At 39.8% G+C, this 25,703-nt stretch overlaps 2 protein-coding genes across 4 annotated transcripts in view; both read left to right on the top strand.

Moving 5' to 3' along the window:
- The first annotated feature begins 4,998 nt into the window (after positions 1-4,998).
- ssbp1 (single-stranded DNA binding protein 1) lies at positions 4,999-11,546 on the top strand. The gene is made up of 6 exons (XM_053508235.1): positions 4,999-5,050; positions 6,098-6,155; positions 7,041-7,181; positions 9,174-9,261; positions 10,334-10,422; positions 11,256-11,546. The coding sequence occupies exons 1-6, from the start codon at positions 5,027-5,029 to the stop codon at positions 11,294-11,296; spliced, it is 441 nt and encodes a 146-aa protein (XP_053364210.1). The 5' UTR covers positions 4,999-5,026; the 3' UTR covers positions 11,297-11,546.
- A 1,979-nt stretch (positions 11,547-13,525) lies between these two features.
- Positions 13,526-25,703, top strand: part of creb3l2 (cAMP responsive element binding protein 3-like 2) — a 25,651-nt gene continuing 13,473 nt past the window's right edge. For all 3 annotated transcript variants that reach the window (XM_053508937.1, XM_053508936.1, XM_053508935.1), the window contains exon 1: positions 13,526-13,875. In XM_053508937.1, coding sequence (XP_053364912.1) covers positions 13,777-13,875 — 99 coding nt within the window. In that variant the 5' untranslated portion in view covers positions 13,526-13,776. The remainder of the gene's footprint in view (positions 13,876-25,703) is intronic.

Below are 25,703 nucleotides of genomic sequence, written 5' to 3'. Positions count from 1 at the left end.
ATTTAAAAAAAATACAAACACATCTTGAAAAATTAATTAACATGCAATTGGTCTGTCAGAACTTACGGAGCTCTTTTGGTGGCATTAAGAGAAAAATATTCTGTGAGTAAGTAGACTACAACTTCCTAAGGTGTGGAAATGAGATACTATGACGTGGCCATGATTTACTAACTCAGTGGTTCTCAAACATTTTCTGTCATTCCCCACTTAAGGGGGTGGGTGAATTTTCAAGCCCCACTTGTCAACAAAATGATAACGAAATCGGCCAAGTTTACTATTTATTGAAATATCAATTTCTAAACCAGTAAGATCAAACAGATCAAATACACCTGCAATTTCTATAACAGGCTTTCTTTCAAAGAAGTCGAGTGGCTTATTAACCTGACTGAGGTGTGTTGTCTCTAAGTGTCTTTCTGATTTGTCGGTCTCATGTTGTCTGCTGCCAGCGGTTTAAGACACAAAACACACACAGGTCTCTCCTCTGCCCCACCATCCCCACCATGAATCCAAGCGCGACATACAGTAGGCTTCATCATGTTTTCCCTTCGGCTGGCTTTTTGGTTGATTAGGCTGATAGTGCTAAATCACCTGCTTTTTTGTGGTCCATGTAACAAATGTATCTATTGACGTTATTATGCTTACTACATACAGTACAGTACGCTACTGACGGTTTGTGTCCGCGGTAAAGTTAGTTTGATATTTGCATCTCCAAATTCAATAGCTGCGTAAATAAACCCGCAAATAAGATAGCCACATATATTTCCTCTCTAGATTGTCCTTAAGCCTTAAATTATACATGTTTAAAAGCATGAACACTATTATTCTTTACGGCGCAACAAGTGATTTAGGGATCATCGCAAAATGCTGCACGCCAACAAAAAGTGTAGAACGATATTGATCTTCCCTTCTGTTCAGCACCTGAAGGATCAAAAAGAAACTTTGTTACCACACTGGAAACTAGAAATACCAGACTAGTACTGCCTGATAAAATATTAATTTATAACAAAAATACAGAAACATCAGCATACACATTGAAATAAATGAAATGATATATATGATACCGAATGTTTCCTTATATATTGTTCCTCTGCATTTAACATGCCGAAGTTGAACCGTTATTGTTGCACTATGGTTCCACTTTTTCTCTGATGTTATTTTAATTTACTTGTATTAATGATCCATTTATTTGTGTGTCATTATTTAGTTTCGAGTGTCCGATCTTTATTGTCAATAAAGAAAAGCATGAATTAGAATAGGTACTTTCCTATTATTTTCCACTAATTCCCTCCTGTTCATTGCGCCCCACCTGTCATGTCTGTATTCCCCACTAGTGGGCGCGCCCCACACTTTGAGAACCACGGTACTAAGGCATAGTAACGTGATACTATGTCGTGGACACGCCTTACTAACGTGTTTTTAACAAGACATGGGAACGAGAAACTATATCGTGGAGGTGTAGGAATGAGATACTATTCAATTCAATTCAATTTAATTCAATTTGATTTATATAGCGTTTTTAACATTGGTCATTGTCACAAAGCAGCTTCACAAAAATAAAAGAAATTCTTTTTTTTTTCAATTTAAATAAAAAAAATAAATAAATAAAATAAATAAATTGTGTGTGTATGTGAGAAAAAAAATGTGTCATAATGAGATAAATGAATGATGAATAAAATGTCTCTGATGAGCAAGCCAAGGGTGACGGCGACAGTGGCAAGGAAAAACTCCCTGAGATGACAATAGGAAAAAACCTTGAGAGGAACCAGACTCAACAGGGAACCCATCCTCATTTGGGTGATAACAGATAGAGATGATATAACACCATGTGTGTTATGCAGCTGAAAGTACAATATAACAGAAATTCTTTAAATTAACATGAAGTCCAGTTCAGCATAGGGACGAGTCAGTAGGTGCAGAGGGCAGATTGGGTCTGGATCACTGGGAGCACAGGAGCAGGATGTGTAGCTGCAACCATCATAAAGCCGAATCCAGCTGGAGCTGGTCCTTCTCTGGATGCCTCAGGATCCTCGCAGGGTTGGCCTTTGTCTACTGAAGCTGGCACAATCTCCAGATGCCTCGAGATGGGTAGAAAAATAGAGAACAGAAGGAGAGAATTAGCTTAGTTGCCATTCAGGATAGGTGTACTAAAGTATGAAGTTATGGGATGAGTTACGTGTATGCCAGATTAAAAAGATGCATCTTGAGTCTACTTTTAAACTGGGAAACTGTGTCTGAGCCCCGAACACTGTCTGGAAGGCTATTCCAAAGCTTTGGAGCTAAATATGAAAAAGCCCTACCCCCTCTTGTAGATTTTAAAATTCTGGGAATTACCAGAAGTCCGGAGTTTTGTGATCTTAAGGAGCGTGGCAGATTATAGCGTATCAAAAGACTGGTTAGGTATGTGGGAGCTAAACCATTTAAAGCCTTGTACTGTATGTAAGTAATACTATTTTGTAATTAATTCTAAACTGAACAGGTAGCCAGTGCAGGGATGATAAAATTGGGGTTATATCATCATATTTTCTGGATCTAGTGAGTACCCTGGCGGCTGCATTTTGGACTAACTGAAGCTTGTTTATTGAGGATACAGGACAACCACCTAGTAATGCATTACAATAGTCCAGTCTGGACGTCATGAATGCATGAACGAGCTTTTCTGGTTTTTGGGCCAATAAGTAATATCTCTGTCTTATCTGAATTTAGTAAAAGAAAGTTATTGGTCATCCAATCTTTTATATTCTGGACACACTCAGTTAATCTAGTCTTGTCTGGTTTTGTTGAGATGTATAATTGGGTATCATCAGCATAACAATGGAAACTAATCCCATGTCTTCTAATGATGTTACCCAAGGGAAGCATGTATATTGAGAACAGCAGAGGTCCTAAAACTGACCCTTGTGGGACCCCATAATTCACTGGCATTACACCAGGCGGTTCTCCATTTAGATCCACAAAATGGTATCGATCAGACAGGTATGATCTAAACCATTTTAATGCCTGTCCCTGAATACCTATGTGATTTTGTAAGTGATCTATGAGAATATTATGATCTATAGTGTCGAATGCAGCACTAAGATCAAGTAAGACTAGTATTGAGATGCAGCCTTGGTCTTGCAATCTTAACTAGTGCAGTTTCTGTACAATGATGGGGCCTGAAACCTGACTGAAATTTCTCAAGGATGTTGTTTTCCTGCAAGAATATGCATATTTGAGCTGATACTACTTTTTCTAATATTTTTAATATAAAGGGAAGGTTTGAAATCGGTCTGTAATCGGCATAACTATACCGCGGCCAAGGCGTGGGAACAGGATACTATGTCGTGGCATGAGAATGAGATACTATGCTGTGACCACCACTTACCAAGATGTAGGAATGGATACTATGTTGTGTCCATGATTTAAAATTGTGTTTGAGTTATGCTGTGTGTCAGTGAGTGAATAAAGGTAATGAACCATCTATACTAACAATTATAAACTAAATACATTTACAAGAGAATAAACAATATGAGGTTGAGTCATGGCCACAACATGATATCCCGTGGTTATGCATTATACCACTGGAGTTAAAGTAAGTTTGACGCCCTGATCTTAGGGCGGAACTATCTGATCGGTCATGTATCCGCCCGGAACCTTTTCACATGCGGACCGGAAACAGCGCGCGTCCCAAACAGCAAGCGTGTAAGTTCAATTTAACTGTGTTCCATTTCATAGAGGACGTTTAGTCAAAAATAAATGACAAAAGTAGACTGAGTGGAGCACTTTACTGTTCGAAGAAAAATGAACAAGTGGCAAAAATACTTAAAAACGTACCAATAAATAAGGCGCGGGAAAACTTAACGGAAAGCAGGCTGGATGTCTGATGGCTGTAATAAGGAGAGAACAGATAAAGTAGGAAGGAGTGATGAAGTGTATTGTAATCTGGACAAGTGTTCAGGTCTGGTTAAGGCTTTATAGACCAGAGATTAGTGACTGCATGAGTGAAAGTGAGACAAGTATTATATAGTAGACAAATTGAACATTTCACCTCCATGGTGATGCATTATTTATATATATATATATATATAATCTCCTGAGAAACAGAATGAGATGATGCTTTAAAGAAATGTAGAATGTATTTGCAGTACAGAATAAGGACAACGCAGGAAGCATTTAGATTGAATAGAGGAAAGGGTGTTAGAGGGAGGGATATATATATATATATATATATATATATATATAATTTTATTTATTATTTTTTTAAGGAAAACTCCATAAAAGTAATTGTCAGAGTATTGACATTTCCAAATCCAGAATGGATCCTGTAAAGACCTGAAACAAGATTTATAGATGATGGTGATTCTAATAATAAAGGATGTAATTATCCAGGAAGCACATGCAAATATGTACAGACTGGTTAAAAGACTTACTGTATGTCTATAGGTTAGATCTCCAGAACTAAACATGAAATAATGATTAAGAAGAGTAAGCGGTCATGTAACAGAGAAAAAGATCAAAATAGTTTTAGTGTTAGTGTGTGGGAGAAACCTGGAAACGTACTAGGATGCTCATCTTCCCACTCAGTATCAGGAATTTAGATTATTAAGGCCCCCAGGACATCAGCAGACCCAGAGTGCTAATAAAGCAGCTGAACAAGGCCGGACACTGGAGTGAGTGGAACCAGCCTGAGATAAGAAACCTGCAATGTAAACTGAGCAATCAATCATTTGCTGTAAATCCAGAACACTGGCAGCAACCTAACACACTTGTGCTAAGGCTGCGGTTTTAAGCCTCCATCTTATTTGTACATGGATGACAAAGAAAAAAAAACATATTGCTGTTGGTCTTGATACTTTTGTCCATTAGGTGACGGTATTACTCCATGACTCTGGACACACACAAGTGTTTGTGTGTGTGTAGATCTTTTCATATTAGAAATGTAAAGCCAGTTGCACATGAAAGAGAGAGTAGTATCTCCTTCTTAATAATTTGTTGTTTAAAGTAAAAATTAAAGTTCAATGTCTTTTTTCCATAGATTAATCAGTCAAAAATGCTTCGGACTGGATCAGCACTGGTAAGTACACAATTTGAGCTTTCGTGATTGTCTTTGGATATATGAGGTGTGTTCAAGTCAAACTGGGACTTTTGATTGTGCAAGTAATCAGAGTTAAAGCTACCTTTATTTCTTTATAATACAGGTTCTTAACCCTGGTCCCAGATAACACTGATTAATTTTTTTATTTTTTACACAATTTAAAACCTCTTTTGAATATAAGTGGTGGAGCAAAGAAACACTAAAATGTGCAGGGCAGCGAGTCCTCCAGGACCAGTTTGTAACCACTGCTCTATATAATCTCCTGCTACACTAATGCACTTATCCCAGTGCTTATTTCACTAGTGCTTAGATACCATCAAGATAGAAAGTTTTCTCAGTATGGTGGAACTGCCTGCTTCACCCCATCTCTGCTGGAACACGGGCGCTCCCCAGGAACCTAGGGTTCCTGACTCAAATTAAATGTATTTTTAATTTTTTTTTTTAATTTTTTTTCTGGTTTGATCAGCGAAGGCGTTCTGTTTTTGCAGGACGACTTCATATGGTTCACCGCACCACTTGCGCATTGATTGTTACTGTTATTGTTATTGCTGCGTCCTTCGTACAGTCCTGATCTCGCTCCGAGCCATTTCCACATGTTTGAGTCATTGTCATTAAAGGAGTTCCTGGGAGGCCAGCGCTTCAGACATGAAGCAGACAGTCCGATCATGGCTCTGGCGTACTAAGGAAACTTTCTACCTTGATGGTATGGAAGCACTAGTGAAACACTGTGATAAGTGCATTAGTGTATCAGGGGATTACAGTATATAGAGAAATAATGGAAGTTTTTACTCTTCTAACTTCTAACTATTTTGCACAATCAAAAGTCCCAGTTTGACTTGAACACCCTTCGTACATCATATATCGCAATTAGCTGGCTAACTTGTTGTGAAAAAAGACGAACTCTAAGGTGTGTGAGGTGTTTTCTCTGCCTTTTTTCTCTTGACCTTCAAGATGGTTTGACCTGAATGCCTCTTGTAGTGTGATTATAGGAATGGTTAACTTTTTATAACTTTTTTTATTTAACAGTTATTCAGGCAGATTGCCAGGCACAGATCTACAGATGCCAGTCTCATCTTGGAGAGATGTGAGTCTCAGACTTTTCCCCCATGGTTGTATTTCCATGTTGACTGTTACCATAATTTAATAAAATACACTTAATTCGTGAGAGCATGCTAGAACTGCGAAACAGACATTTTTAAACATAAAGATAATCTTTTTAAGCTTTATCTTGACACTGAATTGATGTAGAGTGTGTGTAACTCCCTGAAACAAAATTGAGAAACACAAAAATAAATCAGACAATACCAGAAATTAATAAGAGTAATTTATTTTTCTCACAGTAATTAAAGAAGGTGATAATGTAATTGCTTGGTCTGATATACTGGTATTGGACATTATTATAAATATTCTAACAGTCCAGTATAGGCGCATACACATTGTTTATTTAATAAAAGGAAAAGTAAAACTAATTTTAACTCTTGTGAAGTTTGTCACATACAGCACTAATAATGAAACAACACTTTGGATATGGTGTAGTTTCTATTTTTACAACTTAGTATAGTGATAATGGTAATGGGACTGTTACCTTCTCCAACCCGACTGCACTCCAGAGCTCATTAATTATCTCAATGATCACAAACCCCCACAGTCATGCTCCAAAGTATAGTGGAAAGTCATGCTCCAAAGTATAGTGGAGTGTTTTACAACAGCAAAGAGAAGCTACATTTAAATTGGGATCTTCCACAGGCTCATATGAGTGTGATAGTCAGCTGTCCACAAACTTTTGGCCACATGGTGTATTAACTCTGCAAATTCTCTGCTTTGCCATTACATGTTTTTGTTGCATTTTACAAAACAGCGGTTTGGTTTTGTTGTCACCGACACGCTCAGATCTTTTATTTAATAGATCCTGAATTAACACAGGTTATTGTCCTTAAAATGTCCTCCTCTCTCTAACTTTCTCTCTCAGCCATTAACCGGGTGCAGCTGCTGGGGCGTGTGGGTCAGGACCCTGTTATGAGACAGGTCGAAGGTAGAAATCCAGTCACCATATTCTCTATGGCCACTAACGAGATGTGGCGCTCTGGAGAAGGAGAAATCTCACAGACAGGTACCAGCACGCAGTATATAATGTACACTGACTGAGTAAAAAAAAGCCAGGGGCAAATGAAAAGAAAATAGCTAAGAAAATTTGAAAGTACTGGACCTCAACTCTGTGGTCTTTAAAATCATGAATGGAGATTACTTTAACACTTGGTAAAGTTGCATGATACAAAAACCAACAGAGATTTAAAAAGCAGAAAGCTAAAAGCAGAGCTATGTTTAATAGTGAAAGTAAGACCATTTTCATAAAAGAATACCACTAGTAAGTAAATCTAGTTAAAAAAAGGCATTGATTTGCTAGGGTTGCTAAGATTCAGTCATTGGTAGTCAGGCAACTGAAGTAATAATCAAAAGATAATGTGATCTGAATATTCTGTAAATTCTAACTCTAGTTCAAGCTTCACTAATACATACTGGAATAAAATAGAGTTAGAATTTACAGAATATTCAGATCACATTATCTTTTGATTATTACTTCAGTTGCTTTATTCCAAACTGTAAATTGGAAAGAAGATACAGTTTATTGATATATTGCATTTTATTGGCCACTAGATGCATTTTCTTCTCATATGGGGTTTGCATCAGTCATTATTATATCCATTATACTTGTTGGATGTATACGTAAAGATTTAAAAGCAACAATTGTTAGGCATCCTGTCAGGTCCAAAACATCTCAGTCCATCAGTTTATCAAGTCGAATCATAAACCTAACGGATGAGCACTCTGATGAGCTACCTGTCTTTATTAACGACATTAGCTTTTCATGTCGTTTGGTTCGTGCCGTGATCTGCATCTCAAGTCAGAATCTCAGATCTAAAAAGTAAAAAAAAATTTCTTAACCTATAAATTTAAGAACAGACCATTTTGTACGTTTGGAGACTAAATAAGAGGTTTTTTATAATTTAAAACAGGATAGTGTTAGAAGTCATTAGTAGTCTAGTACAGGAGTATGTGATAGGAGACGCAACAGGAATGAGAGGTAGAGAGAAATTTATGTTGTCGGACTACACTACTGTCAAGATCGAGAACAAACACTAAAATGTAATGTAAAGGCTGTAATGGGTTCTCCAAATGTAGCTTGTCTGAATGTGACTCCTACTGTACATAACATTGCAAAAACATATTAGCAAACTAAATCTTGAAACCCATCCATGATAATTAAATCCGAAAGTATAAATAGTGTGTTTGACTTTTGTAGAAATGTTATTGTACTCATGTACCCTGAGTCTTTTGTGTGGCCTATACATGTAGCACCACTCTGACTCCATTACTGACTTGAAATAAATGTTTAATTTGTCTGTGTTTGCACTGGAGGTATTAATATGTTGCAGTTCCTCTATAATCCTGCAGGTGGTGCTCTCTAAACTGTTTACACACTGGCAGGCAGCACAGCATCCTGTGTATAGGGGCAAATAATTAGCTAGAATTGTTAGAAAGTCTGGGGGGAGAAATCTGGATATTTATAAAATTATGAGACAGAATTGCAATATAATTTGAATGGTGATATCCATGGTGATTCCCAACCCTAAATGTAATGCTGATTGTGGTGTTAAAGGAAAAAGAATGTCACTATATGATATTCTGTAAACATATAACAGTAAATACACATGATTTAAAAGTTGCCTGATTCTTAACTAATTAAACCAGTTTTCAAGATGAACAGAAATCACCAAATAGACCCGTAAGTTTCATATGACTGTGAGCTGTGTAGTTACTTTCCACACCAGCTGCAGCGAGTAAACCGATACGCTGTGAAAGTGAAAAACCTAAAAACAAACTCCGAAAAAATGCATGTACATACCGTACACACACACACACACACACAGCACCATGTCAGGGCCAGTGCTGCTCTGGGTCAGCTTTACCCTGTGTATCCCTTATTTATCAGTGCATGTGGTAGAGATATCTGTGCTGTAGTGACATGATAAACTTTGAGTAATGGAACTGTAAAGAATTAAATTCTACCAATCTTTTGTAATAAATCTGTGACTTTATTTAGGAGATGTCAGCCAGAAGACAACGTGGCACAGAATCTCAGTGTTTAAGCCTGGTCTAAGAGACGTAGCCTACAACTATGTAAAGAAAGGGTACGTACATCTGAGGTTTTAAATGTTTAACTATTTCCTATTTATACATACCGTAACAAGACCAAAATGTATATATTTAAATGAAATTAAGAAACTGACCTTGTGTCAATCCTTATATCATTTACCAGTACTGTTCATTATTAATAAGGATATAGATGTACAGGAAACCAGGACAGTTTATGATTGACATTTATTTGTATAGCCATGGCAAAAGGTTTTGAGAATGGCACAAATATTACTTCTTACAAAGTCCCCTTAGCGCTGCCATCAGTCTGGTGTCATCCCAACAGTAAAGCGTCCTGAGACCATTCACGTGTGGAGTTGCTTCACAGCCAAGGCAGTGGGCTCACTCACAATTTTGCCTAAGAACACCTCCATGAGCAACTTCTTCCAACCATGAACAATGCCTTTTCCACCATGATGGAGTACCTTGCCATAAAGCAAAAGTGATAACTTAGTGGCTCAGGGAACAAAACATCAAACATCATTGGGTCCATGGCCAGGAATCTCCCCAGACCTTAATCCCATTGAGAACTTGTGGTCAATTCTCAAGAGGCAGGTGGACAAATAAAAACCCACAAATTCTGACAACCTCCAAGCATTGATTATGTAAAAGTGGGCGGCCATCAGTCAGGATGTGGTCCAGAAGTTGATTGGTGAATTGCAGAGGTCTTGAAAAAGAAGGTCAACACTGTTACTATGGACTCTTTGCATCATCTTAATGTAAATTGTCAATAAAAGCCCTTGACACTTATGTAATGCTTGTAATTATACTTCAGTAGACCATCAGATCTAAAAACAGTTAAGCAGCAGACTTTGTGAAAATTAATATTTGTCGTTCTTTATATTTTTGGCCACAGCTGTATTAAATGGATTTTTCATGAGATTAAAGGTGTAGAAATAGTGTTCCAAGTTCATGGTTTGTCAGAGTGTTGGATATAATTTATTGTACATGGATTATTTTTACCGGTTGAAAAAATGTTAGAGGAGGGCTACTTCAGTACCTCCGATGTGAGCATCTTTGTTTCAATATCATATTTTTGCGATTAACATTCATTTCAAATACGTCCAGGTCACGGGTTCTCGTTGAGGGGAAGCTGGACTATGGCGAATATGTTGACAAGAACAACGTGAGACGGCAGGCGACCACCATCATTGCAGGTTAGGCTTTGTGTATGCCTCAGATCTTTAATTAACACTCAGCTTTAAAAAAAAAAGTTTGATCAAACATTAAAGGGGACCTATTGTGCAAAAATCACTTTTTAGTCATGTTTAGGCGTTCAGGTGGGTTCCAGTGTACCTGGAGACAAAAAAAAGCATGAAAAAAACAAACATTCCCAGCTGTTTGTTCTGGTGTTTAAACAAGCAAATAAAAAATTTCCCCCTTTGTGACCTCATATACCAAGAGACCCTCCCCAGCTTGATGGGTGTTGCCTTTACATTTGCAGTTAAGTTAGTGGCTAATCCATGAATGCTATCCTAGCGTGTTTCAGCTCTTAGTTGTGTTGTAAACATTAGGGATGTCAATATGTTTACAAATATTTATCCCTTAGTTAGTTTTTAAAAAATTGGCTGAAAATAGAAAAATGCTAGATAAAAGTCCAAACACAAACGTTTCTGATCTCTGCGTTCTGATTAGACATGAAAATGCAATTTTGGCAAAGGGTGCAGTTTATTTAAAGCTACAGACACTGAAACAGTTTGCTTGGAAAAGAAGCGAAAGAAAGAAAGAAAATCAAGCAGCCAGAAATCAAAGTCTGAGTTATAATTCACCTGATACATTAACACTCACATTTTGGAGACCTTTAAGTCTTATTCAAACTTGTTTAATATGTGACCTTTAAAGGTTAGACACTACGTGTCTAACCAGTCATTTGTTTTTGTTTTTTAATCCTATTCGTGGCACTTTTATGACTTATGTTATGAAAATAATGTTGTGATTCAAATGTGCCTTTGTACTTCACCAACAATAGATCTTTTCTCTCTTTCTACAGATAACATTGTCTTTTTGAGTGAAATACGGGATCGGGAATGAAGGCTTTTTCTGGAAGCTCAGTTAACAATACATAGTGTATTATGATATTTTTGTTATTTGTTCTTTTATGTTTGTTCAGTAGTTGAATGAAGGTATTATAATTATGTCTCACTTCCTTCTCTGACCACGAGCCTTTAGGTTTGACCAAACCTTACAGTGGACTTTGTCGAAAACATTTTTGCTTTTATTACTGACATACTCTGTGTTATATTGTAATAAAAAACTCCTGTCTTTAGGGATTTGGTGTTCACACTTCTTGTGGTCCTACTTATTTTACAGTACTTATTGAGACAGTTTCTGTCTTGTTTCCTGTATGAAAGAAGATCTTTTCTAATCTCTTGTTTATTACCAGTTCAGTATATCTGGTTTCAGAAGCTTTGTAACTTTTTTAATCAGGGGACTTCTGTAACAATGGTTTTCTGTATTGTGTGAGCTTGCTTTTTTACCCATGAAGAAATATGGAGTTGATGGCAAGTTGTAAAGACTCTTAGAATAAAATAAAGAATATTTTAAATAAAAAAATATTAATGTAGTCATGTAAAAATGTAGTTTGTACTAACAGGACATTTACTGCATTGGGTTTCACAAATTTTCCTTCATTACCACAAGTATAGTAAAATAGTGTACCTTAATATACAAATTAGTGACAAAATCACTTTACAGGTGTGTCACACTTTCTGAATGTGAATTTAAATGCCTCACATAAACTCTCTGTATGCTACTGCATACTGTAAAAAGGTGTGCAGTTTGAAGAATGAATTTACATTATGTTTACGGCGTAAAACAGACACCCTTATCCAGAGTGATCCCATTTTTATTATATTATACAGCTGACCAGTTGCGAGTTAAGGGCCTTAACAGTAGTTTGAACCTGCAACTCTCTGATCAGTAGTACAATGCTTTAATTAGTAGTCTAACTCTGGCCTATGGCATTGGATGTGATCTTCAGGATTGTGCATACTTTTGGCCATGTGGTGATCGTGGTAGTCTTTTGGCTGCTTCTGTTGAGGGGTCACCACAGTGGATGCCCTTTCTGATGCAAATTTAATCTGGGTTTTGGACCGGCACTGCATCCAGTGGCTGGTGTTTGGGCATCGGGTGGGAATTGAACCTGCAAGGCAGGCGAGAAACCCACCACTGAGCCACCAGTGCCGTACTTTGGCCATATAGTGTGTATGTTTAAATTAGATATCTGGTTATTTTAATTCCGGTGGCTTAGTGGTTATCATTGTCTCCCTACACCTCCAGGGTCCGGGTTCGATTCCTGCCTCGGGGACCGTGTGCATGGAGTTTGCATGTTCTCCCTGTGCTTGGTGGTTTTATTTACAGTCCAAAAACATGCGGATTAGACTAATTGTAATTGCCCATAGTGTGTGTGAATGAGCATGTGTGTGTGTATGTGTGCACCATGTGATGGATTGGCAGTCCATCCAGGGTGTACCCCGCCATGTGCCCCACGTCTGCTGGGAAAGGATAGAGTCCAGGCCCCGCATGACTCTGTATACCTGAAAAAGCGGTACAGACGATGAGTTTTTATAATTCACCTAACTTAGTAAATTGTGAAATACCAGTATATGTTCTTGTTTGTCAAACTTTTTGTATTTGAGTGTACACTGCTTCTGTAGTGTGTTGACAAGTTCAGTCATTTATCAAGACAAACCAACTGTTTCCAACTAAAATGTCTTTTTATTTAAATATAATAATAATAATAATAATAATAATAATGCTAAGATGTGATGAAACAACGGAGTGTGTGAGGGCAGGACAGATAGTAGGAGGTTCCTCATGAGAAGTATTCTTGTCTGTATTCGGTTTGCTAAGACTTTCAGTAGCGTTACCAATTTATTGGGTTTTCTTCACGTCGGTTGCATTTGCGACACTCTGATTGGCTGGCTCTCCTTTCTGTTTAGCCAAACGCGCTACGTGATTCGTGCTCAGCCTTTGTTTGGGTCTCTTTAAGTGTTTCCTGATTGGTTGTGGAAGAAAGGGGGCGGGTTTTTCCATTTAGTCAGCGAGTTTTTCTTGTTTGTTTATTCGTTTGGATGTTTAAAAAAGTAGTTTGGTTTCAACTGAAAATATGAGTGTCTGTGGTGTAAATATTAATAAACATGTTTTTTTGAAATAAAATCTTTGAAATAGTCGTGAGTTTTTAATATTCTCTGTGTAAATACAGCCATTTTTTTTTCTTCTCTTCTTTTCCTCCGCCCCTGAAATTCCTGAAGAGGCGTAGTTAATATACTTGAAGAAACGAGAAAACCAAGTCGTGCTACCTGTTCACTCGGAGTTAAACCAGTGCAGAGAGGATTATTAGTTAAATCTAAGATTAAACGAGTTAAAAAGTGGAGCCCAAAGCAGGGTTTAAGGGGAGTTTGGATCGTCTCGCGCACGGCTCGCGCTCACTCACCGTCTCGCACGCGCACATATACAGTAACTTATAGAGAGGTTTGAATTATAGCAATAATCCTAATAATACACAAGGTATGGAAATACTGGACAGCACTGAACCGTTCTTACGGTGGGACCGGAACCTGAGCGAGCTGTCCGAGTCCGGAGATAACGACAATGTCCTGTACAGCACAGTAAGTAAGAGTTTAAAGATGCACACAGCTTAAAAGTGCTGTGATTCTACATGCATGCATATGTGTGTGTGTGTCTGTGTGTGTGTGTGTAAGTTTCTGGCTCCTTTGGCTCCACGGGAATAAACTTCAAACGGTGCATGAGATCCCTGCCTTCAGCACCCTGATTATATATATGAAGAAAAAAGAGGGTCAAAGTGCTCTTAGTCACTTAGTTTTGCTGATGCCAAAATAGTTTTAACTAACATAAAAGACACATTAATATAATGAATTATATATAATGTATATACATTATTTCTAGCAATACTTTCATTTATTGTTGGAAAATATAGTGCACTTTTATTCAATCTTGAATCACATGTTCCTACTTTAATGATCAATATTTAAATGTAGCTTCTTTTTTTTTAAGGCCAAAATCAAAGAAATGTCTTTACTTTGATCATACATCTAAGTGGGACCATGTACTAGAAGTAGATAGATAGATAGATAGATAGATTGCTTTAGTAATATTGCTGTTTAAAAAATTATTCACATTTATGTGAAGGTGTAAAAATGTTAAAAGGCGTTTGGTGCTACTACCGCTACTATCTCGTCTTTGCAAGCCCTTTCCTGTTTGCTTGGTTTTCCTGTTTTCATCTAATCTAAAGATTGTTTTTCATTACATTAATCTGATTCACAATAACATCAATATCTTATAAAGTTAAACACTAATCGCTCAGTCTCACTCATCGTCTATCTATGTAAGCTTTATCTTGTATTTACGGTCATGGGGGTCCTGGAGCTCATCCTAGGAGACATGGGGCACGAGGTGGGGTTCACCCTGTTAAGTCAAATAGGCTTTTATTGTCACTTCAACCATATACAGTTCAGTACACAGTGAAGACCTATACTAAAAACAAAAAAAGACACGGTGGACGGGGTGCCGCTCCATCACAGGGCATAAACACACACTAGCACACTCATTCACACACCACGGGCAAATTGGGAATGATAATTGTTCATGTCTTTGGACTGTTGGAGGAAACCAGAGTAATCTGAGGAATCCCACCAAGCACAGGGAGAAGATGCAGAGTCAGTCCATGCACACAGACCCAAGGTGGAAGTTATGGCAGTTATTAAATGTATTTAAAGGAAATAAATACAAATGCATTAAGCTCTACTTTCTATGGATTTGTTAAGTTTAAAAGTAAGTTATTGCTAGTAAAGAAGTTCCAGGTGTAAAAAAAAAAAAAGAAATAAATACATTTTAGGGGATTTTTTTTTTGTTGTTGTAGAAATACCCATACGCATTTTTAAAGGTGTAAAAGGCAACATTTTTATTGTCTCATAAATGAAAAGAATGTGGAAAAATGTATAGCGATGATACCAATAACAGTTTGTCACTGTTTTAGAACAAGTTAAATACTTGGCTGAAAAGTTAATACCAGTTTAGAAACTCTGGTCTGATCAGTGTGTTTATGTTTGCATTGACTCAGTTCTTATGCTACACACTTTTGTACACGCCCCCATTGAGTATCCTCTCAAAGATGTATTTGAGAGGACTTCATTCCCACGCATGTTTAGAAAGCTCTGCTGGGCCATAAAGAAGCGCGTCTATAAAACCAGAGGACTATCCAAACACACACACACACACACACACACACACACACACACACACATATTCTTGACTGGACATCAGTTGTCCAAATAAGTTCTCTCAGATGCATAATAGTTTTGTCCTGGGGTCATGGCTTAAACCTTTACTATGTTATATACATTTAAAAGTTAAATGTATAACTGTATATAAATATAAAGGAAACGAAAATACCTATCCCCCCCCTTTAAATCGCTCTGTGTTTATATGTTATAAGTTGTTCTTCGCAGCAGTTGAGCGTCTTTACTAATGCGAGCGTAACATAAGTTTTGTGGGCGGAGCTTAATATCCGCGTGTGGGCTCAATGAGCGGAAAAAGAAATAATAATTAGAATCTTATTTAGTTGCGCCCATTTAACCACTAGAGCCCTATTATTCACAAATCCTATCTAATGCGCCTCTAAACTATAACAGGGATAAATTACAAAGCACAAACTAATTACAGCCTTCATGTTACCACTAGTCCTGATTCCAGCTGTCTGGAGTTAGACTCCCAAAAAATTAAGCCCTAAGGCTGCGGCTTTCCCCAGATGCAGGAAGGTAGAAGCATCTAGAATATTGAGTAGGAGAAAAGATCCATCTGCGTTTAACACCTAGATATCTAGCCAGGTTCGGAAGGATAAATCTGCCACTTCACACAGGAGAACTGATTTTTTGGTATCAGACCACAAAGAAGATAATAAGGTCTTTGTTTTTGGGTCACGGTCCTAGCACAGGCATTTATTCCTCACTTCCCTTCGCACTCTCACTCTCGTTCACATTCTAAGGGATTTGTTGACACCGAATTCCTCACAACAGTGCCAGGAGTTGTTTCCCATCCCGCGCCTCATTCATCTCCCACTGGGAATTTCAGGTCTTTTACACCACCAACATTTGCATGACACACGTGGGTCGCATCTGGAATCCTCACATCTGGCATAGGTTTTCTCGCCGGGGGTACCGGCAGCGTTTAAACCATTACGACCTAAATCGTTATTACACCCCTCTTAACCACTGGGTTACCTGAGCAAGTCATGAACCAGCTTGACTGTATGATGTAGAATTTTGTAAAAGTGCTCTCATGTGGGCATTGATTCCACTCTTCTTCTTCTTCTTGTTTTTGCCTTGTGTATATTTGACTACAATAAGAGTTTGCAGTACCAGTCAGAGTTACAGTCCTACAAAGCGGCTCATAAATTCCCAAACGCCAACTTTCTTCTCGGGGGTCAACCATAGTTTTCTCCACTAACTCCTCCACGTTTTACTCACTTGGAAATTCTTTTCTCAGCCTAAAACTATCCAAGACCTCATTCTGCACTGGAGTAGTTTCCCATTAGCCCCCCACCACCTCCTAAAAAAAAACAACAACATTTGCTTTAATAATCATCTGGTCCTAGGATTGCGTAGAGATAAGAGCTCTGTCGCTGTTTGAGTCAGAGTTTTTTGAGACCCTGGAAAATTGAGAGATTGGTGGAAAAAAATTCGATTTAGTTATGAATTGTAATTGTTTTGTGTGCCGATTCATCTAATTCAGTGCCTCATTGACTTGAGAATCAATTTTTTAATGATTTATTACATGTATAATATCAGCCAGTCATCCAGTGACCAGAGTTGGTTAGTTTCCTGCTTGACCGATCACGCCAGACAGTCCCGATTCTGTGCCAAGTGTACGAGGATCCAACAGAAACGCATTCTTTTTACGGTGTTACATCATCAAAAGTCGCATTCGCTCAACACGTGCTCAAGACGTTGGAGGCATTTAAAACATCGCCATTTCTTTATAATCCCTCAGATGGTTTAATCTGTTTAATGTAACTGAACTTTTAAGCTCTTGTATGCAAAGTTATTTGGTATAGTTGAAATGCTACTCTTGGGGTTTTAATTGAGAAGACTCGTTATAAGGAACGGACTACATTTAATTACTCTTATTCAATACAGGTGTGAAGGCGTTGAATAAAGTTGAGGTGTACAGCTCTGTTGAAGAGAAGATCTTAAAATAGTAACAAATTTGGGGGGGGGAAATGATAAAATCCTGATATTTACAGAATCCCAATAATAATTGAATTGATACCTGAGCATCGTGATATGGTATCGGGTGGTAACCGGTGATTCCCATCGTATAAGCGAATGTTTTGGGATGTTTAGGATAGGTTATTTAATAATGGCCTGCGAACTGTTAATTAATCTAGAAGTTAAAAGATTAATAGATTATTAAAGCAGGTAGTAATTATGTTGATGAAACTTATTATATGTGTAACTCTGGAGAACTGCCAGAGTACACGAACCAGGACTGACCCAGGTGAAAAGGTTCAAGGATTTAAAAAAACATATGGACCCTAATATTCCACTAATAACCAGAATAAAATCCCAATCAGAATTGGACCAGTCTGACCCGATCCGGCCCAATCGGAATGAAAGGGTAAACCCTTTAATAATATACTTTGTGTGCATGTTTGCTCCATGGCAGGGGTAACATGATGTGGTGATGTGGTAAGTTCCATGGAGAATGCTTTAATTCCTGATCAGTAAACTCCATAAGAACGAACGTCTCCCATCAATCCTGATCTCTGGTGGAGTAAGGAGCGCCGATTGGCTCACGTTTCACCCGTAGGAAAGCGTCTATCCATTCAGGAGTAATTTCTTTTAACCAACCATAATGCAAAAGGTGGGATATATCAAAAAAGATTGGAAGCCTAACCTAGAAAAATACTTCTTCTATTATCTTCTTCAGGCAGGTTAAAGTTCTATTCTGATTAAAGTTTTCGAGCATGTAAACGCATGTGATCTTATCAGATTAGCATCCGTGTAAACAGTCTAATCCAATTAAAGACCTGTTGTCTGTGTAAACGTAGCTAATGCAAATGTAACCGCTGTGAAATTCTCCCTCGTAAAGTCGCAGTGGGATTTTATGTAAAAATCAATATTTAAAAAAAATTCACATATGTAGTGTGAACAGACCGACATCTTTGTACGTAAGTAGCGTTTAAACCCAACTCTCGGATCAGACCCGACTGTCACCAGGATCTATAAATCCGAGCATGAGTCTTGCGTTTCTTCAGCGCTGACAGTAAGCTTGCCGAGGAGACCTGAGACCAGCTTGGAACATGTCGCCGCCTCCAATCCGTCTCACCCCGTTTGGACGCCGTCTCCGTATCGCGCTGCCAAATTCTCCCATGACTCAGTGCTGAAGCCATGCCGAATACCTCAGCTGTGAGGCTAATATAACGTAACGGCACGGGAAAAACAAGTCGCTTTTCCCAGAGCCTCTGAATACACCCAGGAATTATTCGAAGGGCTTCCAGGAGGATCCAGGACACCACAGGACCTGAGGAGGCGGGTCAAGTTTTTCCTGGATGCTGAAGTGCTGCATTTCAACACCATTAAACAGAACAAATTTAGCTTCGGTATTAAATTCAGACCTTCACACATAAGGGTTTATTTTATTTGAAATATCTCTTACTTCACGTTTAAGGCCAGCAGATTTTAAACAGGCACTATTAATTAGTTTGTCTAAATACACAAGAGTAACGTGTAAAGAAAAAAAAAATACCACTGCTTACGTTGATCTAGACTCGTCTTGTTAGACAGCATTTTTCTAAAGCTGTTCTTCCATAACAGAACTGGTATTTGGAGTCGTTTCCAAATAGGGCTGGGCTGTACGATGATGTAATATCAATATTATAGTAATATCAATATCTTAGTCGCCTCGCACCTCCAGGGTGCGGGTTCGATTCCCGCCTCGGGGTCTGTGTTTATGGAGTTTGCATGTTCTTTCCATGCTTGGCGGGTTTCCTCCGGGTACTCCAGTTTCCTCCCACAGTTTCCTTTAAAGACATGCCGATTAGATTTTATTGCCTTTCCCAAATTGCCCGTAGTTTGTAAAGGAGCATGTGAGTGGAGATTGGCTCAGACCCTGAATACAGGATGAATCTGTACAGACAATGCATGAGCGAGCGTGGTATTGTGTGTAGCATGCTATCACTTTCTGTTTTTCTTTAGAAAGGAAAGTAATTCAGTTTCACTCAATAAAGCTGTTCTGGATGAATCACAGAATGATATGGTGATTTTATTTTTCAACTATCATGACGCCCATCAACCCTTTTTTCCAGGCCCATATGGGTGAACGAGTGATTTCCTGGTCACACGCAGGAATTCTTTTGCCTACGCTGGAGCAGGATGTGTTTTAAAACGCCATCCTGACGACCACAGATGTGGCAGATGTTAAAATGCTAAAGCATAGGGGGTAGACCTCAAGTCCTCCGCAGAGCTGGACGGATTTAGAAGAGCCCTAAAGAGAGAGAGGAACAGTCGAATTTGGTGTCTCAGTGAAATTGCAGCTTTGAAATAAACCACGCTGCTGACACGGTGTAAAAATACACGTGACAGAATACACACTCGGACAGAGCCGGCGTGTCGTATCTGATACACGGCCGGTGACCGTTTAATGCTTCCTCGAATGTGTTGCGTAACATTAAAGTAGAAAACTGATGATCAGTGCGGTCATGTTAGAACATCATGACACACACACACACACACACACAGTGACATGGTGTATCAGCGTCTCTTGATATGGTGATTGTGTTTATCATGAGGAGAATAAAAATGGGTCAAAGTTAAAGGCTCGGAGTGGAATACACTCGCAAACACTTTCGCTGATCTGGAAGACAACAAAACCTGTCCACTTAATTAATCTTCAGGTCTAATCCTGCGGCAGTGGGAGACAGGGATTGAATACTGTGTGTGTGTGTGTGTGTGTGTGTGTGTGTGTGTGTGTGTGGGTGGGTACTTGAGGTGAACAGTGCATGCCACTGAGCCACTCGTATTAAAAGGCGTTTTTCATGCGGCGTGTTTGGACAAGGCCAGGCCTCTCGTCTCAGAGCTGTCCGTCTATTCGTCTCTCGCTCCCTGTGGGTCGGGGGGACACTGTCTCGCCTGTTCTCCGCCAGCCCAGGGAGTGCTGGGAGATATCAAGCTTCACTGGTGTCCTTCAGAGCCTCCCCCTACGCTCACACACACACACACACACACACACACACACTTGTAAGCTTACACACTTACCCTCTGTTCTCCAGGTTCATGTTCTTGGTATTGCTCAAGCTGATGTGTGTATAATGTGAAACTTCATATCGGGTGCTGTGTTTAAACAGGACACAGGGTTACTATTATTATTATTATTATTATTATTAATCATTAATTGGATTTTTCATAGTAATAGAGTTTGTCCTTTTTTTAGCAACAACATAGCCAACTAATTGCGATATGTGATGCCCAATGGCCGTTCGAGTCAAACCGGGACTTTCACTAGTGTTTGGATACCATCAAGGTAGAACGTTTTTTGGTCATGTCTGAAACACTGGCCTCCCAGGAACTCCTTTATTAACCCAGAAATCACTGTAGAGGGGACGTGGCAGTAACTCCCGGCCGAGTTCCTTTAATGTGCAAGCGGTTAAAATCTTTACGTGCTTTTTTTTTTTTTTTTTATCCTTCTCAAAGGTCAGGTCAGTTTTTAACTAGAGTTAAAGTCAAGACGGGTGATTTTATACTGTTTAGAAGGTGAACGGCCATGCCGATTTAATTAAGGAAGGAAGTGGAAGTTGTAAAGTCTAAGCCACGGTGACGAGGTGATATTTCATGTCGGGGTGTTTTTGGTGTTTTTTCACCAGTTTTGTAGGGGGATTACGAGTTTCGGTTTGTGCTTAAACACAGCATGATGCTCAAGATTACCAGTTTAAATGTGATGATTATCAATCGAGACATTATTTTAAGGGGGAAACGTTGACACGTGTGATTTATCTCACAAGGATCAAGGAAATGAGCGTGTTTGGTGCTTTAGGGAAAGCCAGAGGTAGGCTGTTACACCTTTACACAACGATGGAAAAGATGCTGCAACCTGAGCCTGACTTCGCCCTTTACCTTCACACACACACACACACACACTCTCTTATTCACTAGTTACACGGGCTCTCTGTCTAGCCTGGCCTCTGGAGCCGTCTCACCTTTCACTCTTTCTTTCTTTCTTTCTTATATGTAGCTCATATTTGAAACACAAGACCGTTTGTTGCTTTGTTGTCTAAAATAGTTTCTTTAAAAAAAAATAATAATAAATCAGAAATCAGTTGCATGCCTTGCATCAGTCTCGCACCATTAAAACTCCCAGTGTTCATCCAAGTCATGGTTTCAGTCTAAAAACACGCTACGTGTTATTTTTGGGCTGGATCACTCCGCGCTCACGCCTTCCTTGGCGGTCTTTACGCTCTGCAATAATACTATATATACCCTGCCTCAGGTCTGTGGTTACTCTGCGAAAGCCCACGTGGGGCAACCCAACAGCTCTCTGAACCGCCGCGCTTCTTACTGGGTCTCTAAAGTCTGAGTCCTGTCTCTTTGAGGTCAGTGCTCCTGTTGCTTAGTTACACCTCCTACGCAGTGCTGTAGCCATTTCCTAGGCTCTCCAAAAATCATACAACCCCCACTGTACTTCCCTCTGCACTTTACACCCGTATGTTTGTATGGCCTCGGTGGGGGGAAGGGGAGCTGAGAGGTGCTCTGTATCGAGAACCAGCACTAGGGACCTGGCACGCTACGAGCTCCTTTAATCTTGCACACAAATTCCTCATGATAGAAGTCACGATGACACGCGTTTCTGCCCAAACAAATCTCATAGACGGAGCCAAATTAGTCTGGCATGCCTGGCTGTGGCAAGGCCGTCTGGTTTATTTATCACTAAACATGGGCACCTTGTACAAGGCGAGACGGTGCATCGACTTTGCAGCAGCCAGCCACAGAGCTTTGGTGTGGAACCGCAGTACAAATTGCCACCCGTGATCCCATTGACTACTGCAGACAAAACATTAAAGCTGGGTAGCTGTGTCACGGATTTATCTCCCTTTGTGTTTCCTGCACTCTTCTGAGAAGGGTTTTTAATGCATTGTGAGGTATAGATGTTTGGACTTGTGTTCATTTAGCTACAAGAGCTTCAGTGAGATCAGGCGCTGATGTCAGGATGACGAGGACGCTCCGGGTTCGAGTTCATACCAAAGGGTATGAGTTCAGTCAGGGCTTTGTGCAGGACACTCAAGTTCTTCTACTCCTACATTAACACACCACATGTTGATGGAGCAGGTTTGGGCCTCTTAATTCCACCTATGGTTTCTGATGGTTAGGTGTCCACATACTTTTGGTTGCATAGTGTATTAATACACAGGGTTTTAGGATGTTTGAGGCTTGTGCATAACTAATGGGTAAAATGTGTCTCATGATGCTCTGATGGATGAGAATCAGAGGCTTAGCCAAGCTGGAGTCATGTCCTGAGTAAAAGCGAGATGTCTGGAAGGAAGAGAAAGGAGGGAAAAAGTGATTTATCGTGATTCTTTTGTGTGGTCATTTGTGTATCATTTTAAAATAGTGCTTAAAATTCCTATAAATTTGCATTTTAGATGGTTGCCATTCCTCTATAATCCTACAGGTGGCGTGCTCTAAACCGTTCATACATCAGCAGGCATCACTGTTGTAAAATCAAATCATTTACAAATAAAGAAAAAGGTCATATCGAATCATGATATTTATAAAATTGCAGTAGATATCATATTGGCGCTCCCGTATCGCGATAGTATCGTATCGGTTGATCCCTCGCCAATCCCACCTCTACGGGAAGATGCTATGGGATTGTTCTGTCATTTTTGTCATGGTTAGCTCTTTGGTAACGTTCCATGCATACTGAAAATGGTTAGGCTAGTCATTGTTGTTTTAAGGACCGGCTTTAAAGCAAGTCAAGTGAGATACAGTTATATAGTCAGACACATTTAAATATTTATGTTTACATAAGGCATTCGGCAGACACTCTTATCCAGAGCGACTTATAAAAGCGCGCCGAAGTTTTCTTCATTGCATAGATAGTTACACTGGGTTACTAAGTAGACGTAGCGTCAGTCAAACGCTGTTGGAGGGGTGTTTTGGGGGGTTGGGTTGGGGATTCCTCAAATATCTAGCCAGAACAGAAAACGGTCTAGACGCATGTCTTACTCGATCCCTGAGAGATGGTGCGACCAGCCGAGCAGTGCTGGAGGACGAGGGAATGAGGTGCAGTCCGGGGTGTGATAAGGGCTTTGTTTGGAATTTGATATGGCCCGCATATAGGAATCTAGTGAAAGAAGCTGAGAAGTGGGGAAGTGTGGGAGAAGTTAGATTTTAGGCACTCGAGGAATGCCGAACAACTGTGTAGGATTTGTTCCCAAGCAATACAGAGTAGTGATCTAAACATTCCCCTTCCTCAGACATTTTTGTAATGTCAACAATTTTGGGTCTAAGCCATAAAGACCTTCAGGATGCCCATCCGTCCATCATTTACTGTCTATCCTGTGTGTAGCCATGCCAACCCACCGCAGGGCAAAAGAACTACCCAATTCGGGCAGCACTAGTCGGCCTACACCACATGTCCCTGGGCTGTGTGAGGAAACCCGGAGTACCTGGAGAAAGCCCATCAATAAGAACATGCAAACTGAAGAAAACAGATTGTTGATGAGATTTGAACCCCCGACTCTAAAGCTGACAGGCTAAACCACTCTGCTGCCGTTATGTTACAATGATGCACAGATGTGTGCAGCTGCACTTCTACCTTGTAAGTTTTAGAAGCTATAACATGATCTTGTACTGCGATGCTTTTCCACTCACCACAGAGCTAAAAAGTGGTTGTCAGAGTTAACCAGCCCTTCCTGTCAGGCCAAACCAGTTTGGTTGTTGACGTCTCTCACCCACACAGTGACGCTACCCATAGAGCCACAACTTACTGATTTTTTTTTTTTTTTTTGCACCATTATGTGCTAAAATAAAACTTTTTGTTTGTAAAACTCCCAAAAGAACAGCATGTTCTGAAATGCTGAAACCATCTCATTTGGCACTGTCATGTCCCTGTTAAAGTCCCAGAGATGGTATTTTTCCTTCATTCTCATGTTCAACCAGAATGCCATGACGCAATGCCATGTTTCGTGTTTGGATCTGTGCATTCCATCATTTTTGCCATGATCCATCATCACCAACACACTTTTGCATGTATAAAAAAAACCCACTGTAGCCTAACTAGGCCGTCTACTTCACTAGAACCCTGATTTACCCTCGCAAAACGCCAGATCTGCACCGTGGTATCAGATCACCAAGTCCTGTAGGACAGAGGAGAAATGATATCAATGGGAAACAACAGTGATGTTATCCAGTTACTGTGCCTCTTGTGTTCTTTCGATTCTTTTTAAAGAAAGCAGGACGTCCTTTTGGACGCTGAGACAGCCGGGCAGCTTAGTCACGCACGGGCTTCCTGTTTTTTAGATAAGCTCTCGCTGCACTTTGATTCTCTTGTGTTCGGCGATGATGTCATATTGGACCATGTACCGCATGGGGTTCTTCTCAAACTGGTGAGCTGCTGTCCAAAGTAAACTGACTGTAATGTGGTCTTACGACCTTTAAACTTTGAATCATGGTGTTCTTGATTTCAATTGCTGGAGAACTCGAACTCTAAGCCTTAAAGGGGCAGTACATCCGAAGTGTGTCCTTTTAAAACGTGGCCACAGTAACGGTATTCGCTGGCATTGTGCAAGTACAAGGCTCCTTTCCAAATAAAAAAATAAACCAAGGCATGGAATTTGAAGAAGGAGCATGCCAGAGTTTCTTGTACAGAATCTCTGACTGTGTTGCTGCATGGGTGATGCAACAGGAATAGGGTTTTAGCTCATGCTGTTGAAATCCAAATGAAACAGACACGTGTTGGAGAGTACGTCTCCACCAGGTCAGGTCAGAGAACGGATAAAGACCAAGGTACAGATTCACTCACAAGGCACGACCTTCGCCATTGGCGTGTGTGTTTGTGTGGGGGTGTTATTGTGGTGAAGCATCTGTTTTTCTCCTTCTGCATCCATCCATCCATCCATCCATCCAGTTAGCACGTTCCTTCCTCCCCCACTACATCCCCGGGTGGCTAGAATTTACCCCCGGCCCCCCTGGAATCCTGCCCCCTAACACTAACACTAACAAGGCTACCGTAGTCTCTCCAGATGGGTTCTGTATGAGCACTCTCTGCCTTTCCAAACACACGATCCCTTGTGTGGCCTTTCTCGTTTACACACACCCCGTCGAACAAAGAAGCCTTCTTCTACCTTCCCTGCGCTCGGGCAACACCTCTCGAGAATCACCTCTCAAGAACTCATCGCCCTAAACCTCGTATAACCCGAGGA

Source organism: Clarias gariepinus, chromosome 12 (genome assembly GCF_024256425.1).
Source record: "Clarias gariepinus isolate MV-2021 ecotype Netherlands chromosome 12, CGAR_prim_01v2, whole genome shotgun sequence".
NCBI classification, from domain to species: domain Eukaryota; kingdom Metazoa; phylum Chordata; class Actinopteri; order Siluriformes; family Clariidae; genus Clarias; species Clarias gariepinus.
This window is presented reverse-complemented; position numbering and strand designations above follow the sequence as displayed.

Bases quoted from the DNA above. Each gene is read 5' to 3' on its own strand.
- ssbp1 (XM_053508235.1), top strand. From the start codon at position 5,027: ATGCTTCGGACTGGATCAGCACTG. The intron at 5,051-6,097 runs GTAAGTACACAA...TTTATTTAACAG, and splicing joins TTCGGACTGGATCAGCACTG to TTATTCAGGCAGATTGCCAG. The intron at 6,156-7,040 runs GTGAGTCTCAGA...TTTCTCTCTCAG, and splicing joins CAGTCTCATCTTGGAGAGAT to CCATTAACCGGGTGCAGCTG.